This window comes from Ciconia boyciana, chromosome 4 (assembly GCF_034638445.1).
Source record: "Ciconia boyciana chromosome 4, ASM3463844v1, whole genome shotgun sequence".
Taxonomy (NCBI): Eukaryota; Metazoa; Chordata; class Aves; order Ciconiiformes; family Ciconiidae; genus Ciconia; species Ciconia boyciana.
The window spans coordinates 5,667,179-5,683,010 of NC_132937.1; the positions used below are offsets into that span (position 1 = coordinate 5,667,179).

The 15,832-nt window shown below is 42.1% G+C and overlaps 1 protein-coding gene across 3 annotated transcripts in view; it reads right to left on the reverse strand.

The window, feature by feature from the left end:
- The window catches only part of LOC140650556 (E3 ubiquitin-protein ligase KCMF1-like), a 79,644-nt gene that overhangs the window by 13,280 nt on the left and 50,532 nt on the right, over positions 1 to 15,832 (reverse strand). For 2 of the 3 annotated variants that reach the window (XM_072859032.1, XM_072859034.1), the window contains exons 3-4: positions 8,611 to 8,750; positions 2,595 to 2,696 (exon numbers count right to left, since the gene is read on the reverse strand). In XM_072859032.1, coding sequence (XP_072715133.1) covers positions 2,595 to 2,696; positions 8,611 to 8,750 — 242 coding nt within the window. The remainder of the gene's footprint in view (positions 1 to 2,594; positions 2,697 to 8,610; positions 8,751 to 15,832) is intronic. The other variant, XM_072859033.1, reaches the window with a different exon arrangement.

The following is a 15,832-nucleotide window of genomic DNA, read 5'->3' on the forward strand; positions in this document are numbered from 1 at the left end:
TCCCAGAACAGTGTTAACATATGAGTTCTCCCAAGACAGTCTAGCTAAAGCTTCCTTTTATCTTAAGAAGCATTAGTGCAATTAACTACTAAGCTAGGAAATAATGTACTTGAACATATCTTATTTTTCCAATTTCTAAATTAATAGCTTTAGCTCACCTTATCTCCAATTTTCTTATTTTCAAAAATAGCATGTTTATCACTTGTATAAAATCTATTATTTGTATCAGACTGGTGCCCAATGTAATTATCACACAGTGTACGATTATGGTGTAGAATTCATTTCTTCATGATATGACTGAGTTGAGAAATTTAAGACTGAAAAATTATTAGACTTATTTTGGCAAGTAAGAATATCCAGTTATTATAATAAATACTTTCAGGAAGAATTGACTCTTTCAAATCTATTATGCTATAGAGCATAAAACATTTCACTTGCAAGGTTTAGGGGGGCGGGGGGGAATCTCCCTTGGGACAGAATATAGTTGTCTAGCACAGATTGGTTTGTTCCTCCTTTGAATCTGTTGATACTGGATACTGGTAGTGACAGAACATTGTCACTAATATTTTACTGATTGACTACTGCTCTCATGCAGTTTGGGAAGCTTTCCATAGCTACATCTGACAGAAAAATGCCCCCATTCTGGGATTTTTTTAAAGTAAACTTGGGAAATAAGATAACTAGAACATCCTTAATACAAATCCTTTGAAAAATTCCAGCCTTGGTCTAATTTAGAAAAGGATCTTAGTAGCTTGCTAACTGTACCTTTCAAAGTGTTTTTAAGATAAACAACATTATTTAAATACTAGTTAAGAGTATATTGATGTCTCACCCAACTATGCTGGGGTTAGAAAAGCATTTGGAACTCTTAACTCATTGCAAACATATACTGAAAACAACCAAGCAAGAACCATTTACATGGTCAAGACTAAAGTCATGTTTTAAACAGTAAAACAGTTGAAAATTGTTTAAGAAAGAAACTGGAATTTAAAGAGCTGTCCAGAGTCTCCAAGGATAAAGGTGATATCTTGCAGTGGCTGCACAGGATTCTTCACAATAAATATGTGCAGCCATTTAAAACAGCTTAAAAAACCCTTCTAACTGCTACACAGAAGACAATATCCTTTCCTAAACTGCTAGCAACTGGGCAGGGGGAAATCTCTCCCCCTTTTTCTTCCTTTTAGTCTTAGCTGTCAGAAGACATGAAATAGCATCCAACATGGAACAGCTAGTCCAGAAAAATTTTCCCTATCAAGTTTTGTGGACTTGGCAACACTGATTGCTAAAGCAATGCTGTACAGAAACTTCCACATGCATTTTCTATAATTATTTATAACATGGTCCAATTTATAAAGTTCCCCCCCATCAGTTTTGTGATGACTGATGCTGTGGCCTTACTCAGTAACTGAAAAGATTATTCTTATGTAGCTAGTAATAAACACACATTTCCCAATTAAAAGTTATCTGATGTCACTGATGTGGGAGGGGGAGGAAAAGCTCCAGAAGCGTGAATTCTAATCCAATGCCTCATCCACTTCAATAGGAAGTTAATTTCACTGTGTAATTGGGACTGACAATTTAAATGCTAACAAATTTAAATGTAAATACAGATCACAACCAAAGTGAAACCATTTCCTCTAATGTTGCTAGCAATAGATATAATGAACTTGAGTTGTTAGGCCTTTTTTTTTTTAAGAAGCCCTGAACAAAAAAGGCACTATCAAATTATACTAGGAGTATACTTTTTTAAAATGAGATACAGAAAGATAAATAATTTATAGGAGATCACTTAATGAGTTTTTCATGATGGCCTGTACTTCCATGAAGTAAGAGTACCTTCTGAAATTATGTTGTAGGTATTTGTACAGCAAAAAACAAGCCACATTACTATTCCTAAGACGAAGTAACGCAAAAGAAAATTGTACTTAAAGTGCAAAGAAACTGACAGTTTGAGCTCTTCAGTCATCAAGAATAGTTATATCACTACAATCTACAGATAACTGAAAGACAGCCCTAATCCCTAGGAAGTCTCCTGATAGCTCTTCTAGTTATATCTTAAAAAAAAAAGTCAATAAATAACAGGCTGAAACTACCCTTTTGAAATATAGTGATAAAACTAATCAAACACTTAAAATCACTCAATTTCAAAGTTCAAAGCATTCTCTAACATATTTGCTTTTGGTGAAATTTACTGCTTTCAGTCTCATAATTATCTATAATACACTATCGCATCTGGACTGCTTCTTTCCCATACACAAAATGGCATCAGAACTAATGACCAAGAAGGGTAAAAACTGCAGCGCAGAAAGAAGCAGCTGGGTGTCAAAAACATCTTTAAAAGGTTTTGCTATCAGGAATAAAACAAAAACACACACCCACATTGTCAAGCTACACCTAAAGCCCATTCACAGTCTGATAGATATAAATATATATACATATAAAAAATTCAGACATACAGATCCCCTATAACTAAACACCAATTCTAAAACATAAGCAAAAGTGATGTAGCCACTTGACTACAGAAGTCAAAACAAGTAGTTACAGCTATCATAAAGAATAGTCTATCCCTTTTCCCTCAACTTAAGAAAGGATATTAAATCTCTAGGAGCTCTGTGTTCCAGTGTAAGATGAGCTGCAAAGTCATCTGTGACATGATTAGGATCCCCTCCAGGTAATGCTGCACATATTGGACAAATCTGAAACAACAAAGTGAGAAAAAAAACCAAACACAACCAACTTTACACAAATCACAAAACACATAATTCAGAGTTGATCACTTGACATGGATTCTTATACTTTAAATATCACATTCTAATCTTATATCTAAACAGCTACAGGTTTAAAACAGTAAATGTGTTCAAATGCAGCTGTTAATTTTAGTATCTTTTTAAGACCCACTTTTCCTTGTAATTATGCTTTTAATAATATGGAAACCAAAAAGTAACATTTTCAAATCCTATCTGCAATGTTTCGGCTTTCAAACTTGTCTTTATATGTCAATTCCAGCACAGACAGTAGGTCCGGTTACACAGGATTACTGCTTGTATGTACCTGCATATGACATCATCAAGTTCATTTACTACTCTTTGAATCCCCAAGCAACTTCTCATTCATCTCACAAGAGAAGTGTGGGAAGGAGAATGAAACCAGATGTGAATATTCATTAAAGTATCACCACTGAGACCACCCACTGAGGTAACGTACAAGTAGAGATTTGGCAGAGAAGAGAAACTCCTTATTCCTACCAAGTATTTTGGGAGATGGCATTATAGCTTTTTTTTTTTTTTCCCTTAAGCCTAAACACACATTTAAAAAAAGTCTAGGGACGCTTACTGCCATAGCAACCTTCATTTATTATTTTTATTTTTCCTCCCAATGACTTTGCATCCACCTGAGAGAAGTGTGCCTTAAAAGTCCTTTGCAACAGTTTTGCAGGCCAGCCTTAAAGTTTGACAGATCACAGGTTAATAAGCCAGAAAGGAGAAACTTCCACACAGTATGTTAGGTCTTAACTACTCTTCCAGGGAGATCAACCTGGACTTTGCAACTGATAAGACTGTAAACTAGGGGGGAGACCCCAGACACCAGACTGGGAGGGGTGAGGGAATCAACAGAACCATACAAACCGATGAAGACACATGCAGGGAGAAGGGAGAGCAGGGAGGAACAAAGGGGAGGGTAGACAGAAAGGGGTATAAAGTAGGCCAGTCACATGTAAAATAGAGCTGGTCAATATGTTTCTCTGGCTGAGCCTGATCACCGCAGTCTGTCCTGTCTTCTCATATTTTCTTATTAAATCTTAACAATCTCTCTGCATAATCTCACTCTCTACCCCACGTATGCTGCAAGGACTAAGTAGTAGCTACTGGTGAGATCTGTGTATGTGTGAATGAAATTTGGTGCCAGCTACTGGAGTCAGACTGGGGCTGTAGGTGCCCCTGTGGCCTGTGGTGTCAGCTACTGGAGTCAGACTGGGGCTGTAGGTGCCCCTGTGGCCTGTGGTGTCAGCTACTGGAACAAGTGAGGGTCCTAGCATCAGTAGTTGGAGGGGCCATAGCTCTCTAGACCTAGGGCGGGTACTATAAACTTTGTGCCTGGAGTGCTAGCTACTAGGGGGGGGCTGTCATGAGTGGATTTGGTGCCAGCTACTCCAGTCAGACCAGGGATGCAGGCACCCCTGGCCTGTGGTGTCAGCTACTGGACTGAGTAGGGTCTTAACATCAGCTACTGGAGCGAGTCATGGTCTCTGCCTCCAGCCACTGGGGCAAGAATGGTGTGTGTCCCAAAAAACAGTTAATGGGGGGGGGACCAGCATGAGTGAGGGGCCTAGCACTGGTGGCTGGAGCAAGACCACCAGTCACAGCCCACGTGGTGCCTGGTGCCAGCTGCTGGGGGAAGGGGGAGGGTGTGTCTGCATCTTCCCCAAACTTGGTGTGCATGTGTATTGGCTAACAAACTTCAAGCTGGACTAGCTAATGAGTAGGGAGGAGCCTCAAGTCTAGGCAGAGGAGTATGAAGCAGGCAAGAGTCTGTGCTGGTATGCCCAGGGGGACTTGCGAATGTGGAATGCCTGTGGGATGAGTGTGTGAGTGCATGCGTGTTTGCTAGTGAGCATCAAGCTGGACTAGCTGGCAAGTAGGAGACCTGTGAAGCAGGTAAGAGTGCCTGGGATCCAGGCAGGACAGACAAAAGGGGGCCATGCCGGTACTCGAGGGATCACAGTGAATGTGTGTGGGCTTGTGAATCTAGAGAGTAGCATGTGTGTACCTTCCTTCACTAGTGACCTTCTATCTCTACCAGCTGAAGAGGAGGAAGGGGACTTGGCTGCCTATACTTATGTTTTATGCAAGTCCTACGTGTAGGTGCTGTTGAAGGCAGTACCATGTCTATGGTCATCTGTGTGTGTACAGGTCTCTGGAATACGTGCTCAGCTTCACTACTGGTTGAACCTGCAAATGGGAAAGTGGCAGCTGCATCCCTCAGCCTAGGAAGAGGCCCCAGGTCCCCAGGCTGGGCTTCAGCAGCTGAGCAGAAGGGAGTCCTGGGCTGGAGAAGGTGGCCATGCTCTTAACTTCCCTTAAAATTAACAGATTACCATATTACTTTCAATGAAATCCAGGAAATTATTAAAAAGCCTTAAGCCAGTTAGGCTCCAAACATTACAGTTGACAGTTTCTAGATCTGTTCTCTTATTACCACCACCTCCCTATTTATACAAGTATACTGGTTTTGGCTAGGATAGAGTTAAATTTCTTCATAGTTGCCCATATAGTGCTATGCTTTGGCTTTGTGACCAAAAGAGCGTTGATAACGCACCAATGTTTTAGCTATTGCTGAACAGCTCTCACACAGCATCAAGACCTTTTCTGTCTCTCACGCTGCCCCAACAGCAGATAGACTGGGGATGTACAAGAAGTTGGGAGAGGATGCAGCTGGGACAGCTGACCCCAACTTACCAAAGGAATATTCCATACCATATGCCATCGTGCTCAGCAATAAAAACCACGGGGAAGAAAGAAGGGGGGATGTTCAGAGTTATGGTGTTTGTCTTCCTTAAGTAACCATTATGCGTGATGGAGCCCTGCTTTCCTGGAGATGGCTAAACATCTGCCTGCCAATGGGAAGGAGTGAATGAATTCCTTATTTTGCTTTGCTTGTGTAGGCAGCTTTTGCTTTCCCTATTAAACTGTCTTTATCTCAACCCACAAGTTTTTGCACTTTTATCCTTCTTATTCCCCCCCCCGCCCCCCATCCCACTGGGGGCAGGGGGGAAGTGAGCAAGCAGCTGTGTGGTGCTTAGTTGCCAGCTGGGGTTAAACCACGACCAGTGTTTTTGGCACCCAACATGGGACTCAAAGGGTTTGAGACAATGACAGATTTGACCAGAGCATATTAGAGGGAACATAAAATTATTATAGCTGTTTAACTGTTGCTGACCACGATATTAACTTATCTGTTCTCGATGTTAGTTTCTCTGATCTGTGCCATGCTCCCTTTTTTGCTGTACATGTTAAAGACTCTTTTTGGCTTGAGAAGACACCAGAAGCTGCCTCCATGGCTGACAGAGCCAGTTCCAATCAGCTCCAAGATAGACCCATCCCTGGCCAAAGCTAGCCAATCAGTGATGGTGGTAGCACCTCTGTGATAACATATTTAAGAAAGGGTAAAAAAGCTGAAGCTGTGAGAGAGGAGTGAGGAAATGCAAGAGAAACAACCCTGCAGACACCAAGGTCAGTGAAGAAGGAGGGGGAGGAGGTGCTCCAGGCAGCAGAGCAGAGATTCCCCTACAGCCTGTGGAGATGACCATGATTGTCCCCCTACAGCCCATGGAGGACCACATCAGAGCACATATCCACACTGCAGCCTGTGGAGGACCCCACACCAGAGGAGGTGGATGCATCCTGAAGGAAGCTGCAGCCTATGGAGAGGAGCCCACGCAGGAACAGATTTTCTGGCAGGAACTGTGACCCTGTGGGGGACCCATGCAGTCTATTCCTGAAGAACTGCAGCCCGTGGGAAGGACCCATGTTGGAGCAGTTCATGAAGGACTGTATCCCATGGGAGGGACTCCACGCTGGAGCAGGGGAAGAGTGTGAGGAGGAAGGAGTGGCAGAGGTGAAGCGTTATGAACTGACCGCAACCCCCATTCCCCATCCCCCTGTGCCGCTCAGGGAGGGAAAAGGAGGTAGAAAAGTTGGGAGTGAAGTTGAGCCTTGGAAGAAGGGAGGGGTGGGGGGAAGGTGTTTTTAGATTTGTTCTTATTTCTCATTGTCCTACTCTGTTTAATTGGCAATAAATTAAATTAGTTTCCTTAAGTCGAGTCTGGTTTTGCCCATGACGGTAATTAGCGAGTAATGTCCCTGTCCTTATCTTAACCCATGAACTTTTCGCCGTATTTTCTACCCATCTTGTTGCTGGGGAGGGAGGTGAGATAGAGCAGCTTAGTAGGCACCTGGCAGCCAGCCAAGGTCGACCCACCCCACCTGGTCCCTTTCACTTCAGTCTAGTTGCTGTCTTACTAAATACAGAATGAATCCGCTAAGTGTGACTGAGTAGCAGAAAACTGATATCTTCATTCTGAAACTTGATTCAAAGATTATATTGGATGGCTTTCTTACAATTTTCAGAGCTGCAACCCTAAAAAACTTCTACCTGAATGCTGTGTTTTATTTGTTAATCACTCCACTCTACTGAAACCCAATAGCAACAGTAACAATCATCATAATGCCAGCCACGTCCATATGCACTTGCCCTGTATTGCTGACCATTATCCTTGATCATTTAATGGAGAAATAATAATTACTGAGGTTTTAGTTCTAAAAATAAAGAAATATATGCCAATAGTTCATATGTTCTTAGGAAAGACTAGGACACCTTTGAGTCTCAGAACACGTTGACCAATTTTACCTCCTCTACTACTCCTTCACATAAGGCCCTTAGCAGGCTCTAAGGAGATTCTCCTTCCCCCACATAATTTCTCAAGAAGTGGAGAGCTTAGAGTGAAGAGAGAACAGAACAAACAAGTTCAAAATCACGAGTCATTTCTCCACAACTTATTAAGATTTTAATAATTTTCCTCAAGCATGCACATTTTTATAGGAATCTACAGCAAAAATAACTAGACGACAGTTCCCTGAATGTCCTTCTATAATCATACATTCCTCAGGCATAAACAGTATTCACACACAAACATGAATATATCCCCCACTGCTGGAAAGATACCCAAACTTCTTGGTCAAGAATTTAACCTAGGACTGCTAACACACATAACTGTTGAATTAGTGAAGTGGGCTTTAAAAATAAATACAGAACATACCCCTGCACCATAAAGGGAAATCTAAAAACAGGGCTACAGACTTTTCTAAAAAGAAAGTAGTCTGAAACACTAAGCAGTGCAAGCATGTAGTTTCTCAACATTGGAATGAAGGCTGAGAACAAACCATTTCTAATAGTATCAAAATCCAAGTTATTTATTATTTTATTGTTTACATAGCAAAGAATTCACCTCACATTTGGAAAAATTTCAGACCTTCTGGCACAAGCAACAGTAACATCTAGATATAAAAACTTGAGGAGATCTGAACGCTTACTGACAAAAACAGAAGCAAAACAATTGTTCCAGTAGTCTATTATATGGTGTATAATTGCTCTACACCAATTACTACTGTTGAAATCATCAGGAAAATCAAGTGGTGGGGGTAAAGGGAAACAGCAAGGGCCACTTTTTATAAAGTCAATATATTTAAAAGCTATTTATTTTTACAAGGGTTTAACCCTCTCTGTAACACCAGGATTTAGTGGCCTGCGTACCAAGGATCCAAGGACTCGGCTGCATAACCTTGACTCAGACTGCTGAGAGAGCCGTGAGAAAGTCTGTAGAGAGATAAAGGTGATGTTGTAGGCAGATGTAGGATCGTTGAGTTGGGGACTGTTAGTAGCTCAAGGAGTCAAGAAGGAAAACACCAGCACGGTGTGTATGTATGTATGGTACATACCTTCCTAGTCAGCATTTAAATGAACGCATACTTCAAGAAAAAAAAAAACCACCTAATTTCCTGGAAATTTTCATATAATTTCATTGTAATTGAAAACAACGCTGAAGTGGCTTACCACCTCTGTTGATGTTTCTGCGTGTTCAGAAGCAACGTGTTCTTGAAGAGATGTTTCCGTATAACCCATCTTTCCACAATAAGGACAAGTAAAGGACTGTGGCTGCTCTACAGAGAAAGCTTCTCCACCATAATACAAATCTGGAAAAAGATGATGGTTTAGGAGGGGTTATTTTCAAGCAGCATAGCTCATTATTTTATTTATATAACCTCTTTATATATACACCTATGTGCATGTAATCATTGTCAAATTCATTCATTATTTAATCAAAATAAACATTTTAATTATGCACAAAGTGCATATGCCAATATTATAAAGTTGTTCAATGACTCAGCTTCCAAAAGAATAGGCAGACTACACAATTTTCAATAGCAAACAACATAACTTTCTAATATTCAGGAAGAGCAAAGTCTGATGGTGCTGCCGAACTATCACTTTTCCCCCATCCTTGTTTTTACCATAAGTGAGCTTGTACTACAGATAAGATCACTGTAGATGCACTGTGCTCTCACAGCCTTACTCGCAGCAAATCTATGTTAAATATCATAATTTAAAATGCCTCAGTGACACCAGCACTCCATATGTTGATATTGGTGCCATAGCTGAACCAGTGTTTAACAATAAGGGGAAATTTTAGTGAAGCAAAAGGAGTGAGATGTTACATACCAGTTTCAATACTTCAGCACTTCTTGACTATTGAAGTAGCAGCCTCCCTTAAGCTGCTAATTTAGCAATTAACATGAGCCAAACCAATCATGAAAATTTAACAAACCATGCTAAATTCATACTAAATTGCATCACTCCAGGAAAAGTTTCCTTCGCTGCTTATAGAGGAAGAGCACTAAGATGATGCTTAGGCTCGGAACCTCTCTAAAGGGGACTTGATGGCATATTAAATTAGATTTCAAGCCTAAGGGTATTTGGAAACTATAGTGTTTCCTAAAGGAAATGGCTTTAGGACATCTAACAATCTCAATGGGGAAGAAAGAGAACAATTTTGCTTCATCAACCACAGAGCTAGCACATTCTTCTCTCTGGTTGCAAACCTCCTGGCACTCATTCAGAAATACACTACCATTCCTCAGACAAAATCAGTATTTCAAAGAGCCGATTGAGAACTAAATGTAACAATTTGTCCTTGTAGACTGAGGAGACATATTACTTTAAGAAGGTACACAGAAGACAGTAATTTTAATAACACTTATTTTCATACAAGTGCAACTTCATTTCAATTTAATATAAGTAAACTAAAAATTTTGACATCATACAAGTAACATGCTGATTTCACACTAATATTTCTAATTTGTCAATCACCATTTTTTGTCCTGCTTTACTGAATGGAGTGATCTAATCCCAACAAGTAGAATTTCTATTCACCTTATTTAGAACTCTCTAACAGAAACCTCCCTTTTCAATAAAAATGCAGCACAAGAGCCACGTTTGCTAGAGTAAAACATAAGTTTGGCAGAGTCTGGAAAAAGTTGCCAATTGCTTCCATATAGTGCATCAATACTTCAACCTTTTTGAAGTATCTCAGAGTATAGCCATGTCCAGTAGCAAGAAACAGCACGTTCTCTGTTTTTCTTCATACAAATTCATCGGTTTCTCAGTGTTCAGCTACAGAGCTAAGTAGTGCTTGTTGGGCTAACTACTTGAGAATCAGAAACACTCTGCTGGGTCTGACAGAGACCCTATGGCAGGGATTCAGTTAATTCATCCAGCAGTAGCTGGACATTCTGTTGTTGATACCACATACCAAAGCCATGAACACACACAGGTGACGATGCAGATTACAAAGGATGTGATGCCCAGTTGTCAACACCTAACACTGCCAACGCAGCTGTCACTACTTGACTTAGCAAGACATGCAAGACTAAATGGATCATCTTCTAATAGTTTAAGACTAGTAATGTCTCGAGCTGAATTCTAGTCAATCTATCCAGGCCTCAGACTTGGCATTTTTAAGCTTAACTTCATGTAAGCAGCTCACAGTTTTGCAAAAGGTAGCTGGAGGGTTTTGATCTTGTACCCTATAAGCACCTGAGCTGAACTTACACTGGGGACTTAAACATAAGTAACACAATATAAGTTCTTAATATAATTTTCCAGGAAAATCATATTACTTTCTTTGCCTAATCTAACCCCTTGAAAATGGCAGGGATAGTGAAGAAACAACATGCTTCCACATAATACAAATCATAAAGCATCCTAACAGCTTAGAATGTAGAGTTTGTGGCTCACTGCCAGCAATTCTTTTTCAGGAACACCAAAACTGAGTAGTCTGCTCTGAACTTCTATGCTGTTCTAGCAAAAAGTATAATTTCTACAGAGACTACTAGATATGCACAACCCTATTCTTTAAACAGACCTATTCCAATGCTGTTCTGTCCTTTGCTATGACAGCATACCAATGTTTGTGCCCATTCAGCATTTTAAAGTTTATGTCTAACAAGCATCTTTTCCCAGCATCACTCTAGGAACTGAAGAACAATACAACTGTCACCATTCAGAATTCCACCTTCCTCATTCAGAAGAAATACTAGATTGTGCATTGACTTACAGAAGAAGTGAGCCAACTAGACTCATAAACACAAACACGGGTAAAGCTGGAAGTCACTAGTGCTTCTTATTAATTTCCAACAGTCTCACATGAGTTCCTATACTGGTCCAAGTCTCTGGAAATTCAAGGCCATGACTAAAGCTCCTCCAGGAATGTCTCATTAGTATATATTTCACAGCATTTTAAGGCTCCTAAGCACTATAATAATTGACCAGGTGTGGCAGGTTGACCTTGGCCAGCCACCAAGTGCCCACCAAGCTGCTCTCACTCTCCCCCTCCTCAACAGGACATGGGGAGGAAATAAGATAGAAAAGCTCGCAGGTCGAGATAAAGACAGGGAGATTGCTTAGCAGTTATTGTCATAGGTGAAACAGACTCTTACTTGGGGAAAACTAACTTAATTTATTGCCAATTAAAAATAGAGTAGGATGGTAAGGAACAAAGACAAAACTAAAAACACATTACCCCCACACCCTCCTCTTCTTCCCAGGCTCAACTTCACTCATGATTCTTGTACCTCCTTCCCCCGGAGCGGTGCAGGGGGATGGGGAATGGGGGGTTGCAGTCAGTTCATAACACTTCATCTCTGCCGCTAATTCCTCCTCACACTCTTCCCCTGCTCCAGCGTGGGGTCCCTCCCACAGGATTCAGTTCTTCATGAACTGCTCCAACATGGGTCCTTTTCCATGGGGTACAGTCCTTCAGGAACAGACTCCGCACAGGTCCCCCACGGGCCACAGATCCTCCTAGAAAAACCTGCCCCTACATAGGCTCTTCTCCACAGGCCGCAGTTCCTGCCAGGAGCCTGCTCCAGTGTGTGGTCCTCCACAGGCTGCAGGGTGGATATCTGCTCTCATGTGGTCATCCACAGGCTGCAAGGGAACCTCTGCTCCAGCGCCTGGAGTACCTTGTCCCCCTCCTTCTTCACCGACCTTGGTGTATGCAGGGTTGTTTCTCTCACATTTTTCTCACTCTTCTCTCACAGCTGCTGCACAGTGTTTTTTACCCTTTCTTAAATATGTTAGCACAGAGGCACCACCGGCACTGCTGATTGGCTCAGCCTTGGCCAGTGGTGGGTCTGTCTTGGAGCCAGCTGGAACTGACTCTACCCTACATGGGGGCAGCTTCTGGTGTCTTGTTACAGAAGCCACCCCTGCAGCGCCCCCCCCCCCGCCACTACCAAATCCTGGTGTACTGGGTTTACATGGTAAGTATTCTTACAGAGTTATACAACTGCACACTAATTTCATTAATGTCTAAGCTATCCCTGACACCTAGGAGAATCTACTTGGTTCGTTGCCCCATCACAAACCAGAATTTGAACAAGGTTTCAAGCACAGATTACCAGTACAGTCTCCACAGGTTTCTATATAGAGACAATGCTGCCTACTGGGTAGCATGCTGAAAGGAACTAGAGATACTTAGGTCCTTCCCTTAGGTCCATCTTCGTCATCAACTATAGATGGATCTTGAACAACTCATTCCTATGACACATCTTCCCCCCCAATCTGGGGGGGGGGGGGGGGGGGGAGGAAGGAATACTGACCTCCTCTGAACTTTCAGTTTTGCAATTAAAACAAACAAACAAAAACACCCCAGTCTCCTGCCTCCTCTTTACCACAAAATTAAGTGTTCACCATCTTGCCTACTGTCCACTCCCCAACTCCATCAACTACTAACAGCCACAATGAGTTTATTCCCATTAAAACAGTCTTCACACATGCACAACCTTGCATCTTTTATTCAAATCTGAATGCGAGCAATAATTCTGAATTTTGACAATAGAAAGGTATTCTAGTAATCACACATCTACCTCCATTAACAGTCTTCCATTCTGTTTTTAGTTCAGGTGTTTTCCTCCTAGTGTTCTTCATTCTTATGTTTCCCACTCATACTTCCGTAGACGGCAAATGACATCTCCGTCCAGTTCCATCTTTTTTCATTGTTTTATACTGCTGATGTTGCCCTTCAGGATATTTTCTTTTAACCTTCTTGTACATCTTTGCTTCATGATTTTTACTTTCCCTAGAACAGCTAGCGTGACAACTTTGAAACAAGTTTAGACTAATTCCAGCATTAATTATCTACTAAATTCCTGTATATTCCTCTAAGTCACATGATCTCCTTATTTATAAAATGCCCTTTAAGAAGTTACTACACTTTCTCTAGGCATCTGATTTTTAACCACACTGTACATAGTCTTTCTTACCTTACATTCCATACAGGACCGTAATACAAGGGATAAATATTTTTAGAATGACATCATAAACCGTCCTAAAGCCTAATCAGAAAGACATTTATAAAAATTCTTTCTTTTACTCTGCTGCATAAATCAACAAGGTGACTTGTACTTTGGCATTCTCTGCCATTAGCCCTTGTTGTGGTTCAGAATAGTGACGTGCTTTCCTCTCATGCTGTTCCAGGTATAATAAAACAAAAAGTCTTGTTGAAGGGCCGAGCTTCAGCATTTTCCTCTCCTCTTACTAACGCTGGTTCTAAGGGAACAGTGTTCAAGTATTAAGCCACGTGAAAACGCTAGAAGAACATATTTTTAATTCTTCTTACTTAAAGAAGCTATAGAAACAGAAATGTCTCCTTTACTCGAAAGAAACCAAACAATTTAGAAGTAGTCCTAAAAATCTTTTGAATCAGCCTCCCTCACTACTTCACTGCAAAATTTCTTCCACCTTCCTAGCTTGATTCTTCATGCAGATTTAGAATAGAATAGAATAAACTATTTCAGTTGGGAGGAACCTACAACAATCATCTAGTCCAACTGCCTGATCACTCCAGGGCTGACCAAAAGTTAAAGCATGTTATTAAGGGCATTGTCCAAAGGCCTCTTAAACACTGACAAGCATGGGGCATCCACCACCTCTCTAGGAAGCCTGTTCCAGTGTTTGACCACACTCTCGGTAAAGAAATGCTTCCTAATGTCCAGTCTAAACCTCCCCTGGCACAGCTTTGAGCCATTCCCATGTGTCCTGTTACTGGATACCAGGGAGAAGAGATCAGCACCTCCCTCTCCACTTCCCCTCCTCAGGAAGCCGTAGAGAGCAATGAGGTCACCCCTCAGCCTCCTTTTCTCCAAACTAGACAAACCCAGAGTCCTTAGCTGCTCCTCACAGGACATTCCTTCCAGTCCTTTCACCAGCTTTGTTGCCCTCCTCTGGATGCATTCAAGGACCTTCACATCCTTCTTAAATTGTGGGGCCCAGAACTGCACACAATACTCAAGGTGAGGCCACACCAACGCTAAACACAGTGGGATAATCACCTCTCTTGACCGGCTGGTTATGCTGTGTTTGATGCACCCCAGGATGCGGTTTGCCCTCTTGGCTGCCAGGGCACACTGCTGACTCATATTGAGCCTGCTGTCAACCAGCACCCCCAGATGCCTTTCTGCAGGGCTGCTCTCCAGCCACTCCTCTCCCAATTTATACTTGTGCCCAGCATTACTCTGTCCCAGGTGCAGAATCCGGCACTTGGACTTGTTAAATTTCATCCCATTAATCATAGCCCAATGCTCCAATCTGTCTAGATCCCTCTGGCAAGGCCTCCTGTCCCTCAAGAGAGTCAACAGCACCTCCCAGTTTGGTATCATCAGCAAACTTGCTAAGGGTGCATTTAACTCCTGCATCCAGATCGTTGATAAAAATATTGACAGGACTGGCCCTAGAATTGAGCCCTGAGGAACACTGCTGGTGACTGGTTGCCAGCCAGACGTAGCCCCATTCACTACAACCCTTTGAGCCCTGCCGTTCAGCCAGTTCTTCGCCCAGCGCAACCGTGAACCTGCTCATCTCACAGTTGGACAACTTGTCCAGAAGGATGCTGTGAGGGACAGTATCGAAAGCCTTACTCAAATCCAGAAAAACTACATCCACCACCTTCCCTTCATCTACTAGGCGGGTGACCCTATCATAGAAAGATATCAAATTAGTTAAACAGGACTTTCCCTTTGTGATCCCATGTTGACTGTACCTGATGATTGCATTATCCTTTAAATGCCTTTCAGTAGCACCCAGTATGATCTTCTACGTAGTTTTTCCAGGAAATGAGGTTAGACTAAGAGGTCTGTAGCTCCCTGGGTCTTCCCTCTGTGGCGGTGTGCTGCCTCCCTCCCTGCGCAAGCAGTAACCATCAGTGGGAGTCATCCTGATAGCTGCATCCAGCTTATGCTGGACCTTGAGGACGGATGGCAACAAAGTAGCCAAGGGCTGCCTGAAGCAGGGATCTAAACCTCTTGCTGATATGCAAATATGACCATAAGTCAATCGTCTTACTCCTTAAATAGTGGACAGCCCAGGGCCCTTTGAGCTCTCCTGCACGGCAGCAGGCTGCACGCCAGGATCTCCCCTTGAGCAGGGACTTCTCTCAAGGTTACTCCTCGAGGCTGAGAGATTCCTAGCCGCAGCAGATCCTCGGTAACTGACTAATAGCATGCTAAACTTTGAAATCTTAGCTAAGTGATATAAAGAATTGATTGCACGCATATAATCCTTTAGACATAAACCATTGACCAAGTCTGGGACTAGAACTGGATCTAGCCGCACCTAGACTCCTCTCCAAGAAGGAGTTTAGAAAGCAAGGGGATCCTTTTCCGAACCTCAAGACTCAATGGGAGTAAAAGTGTTAAATCCCTGACAATCCCTGACTAAG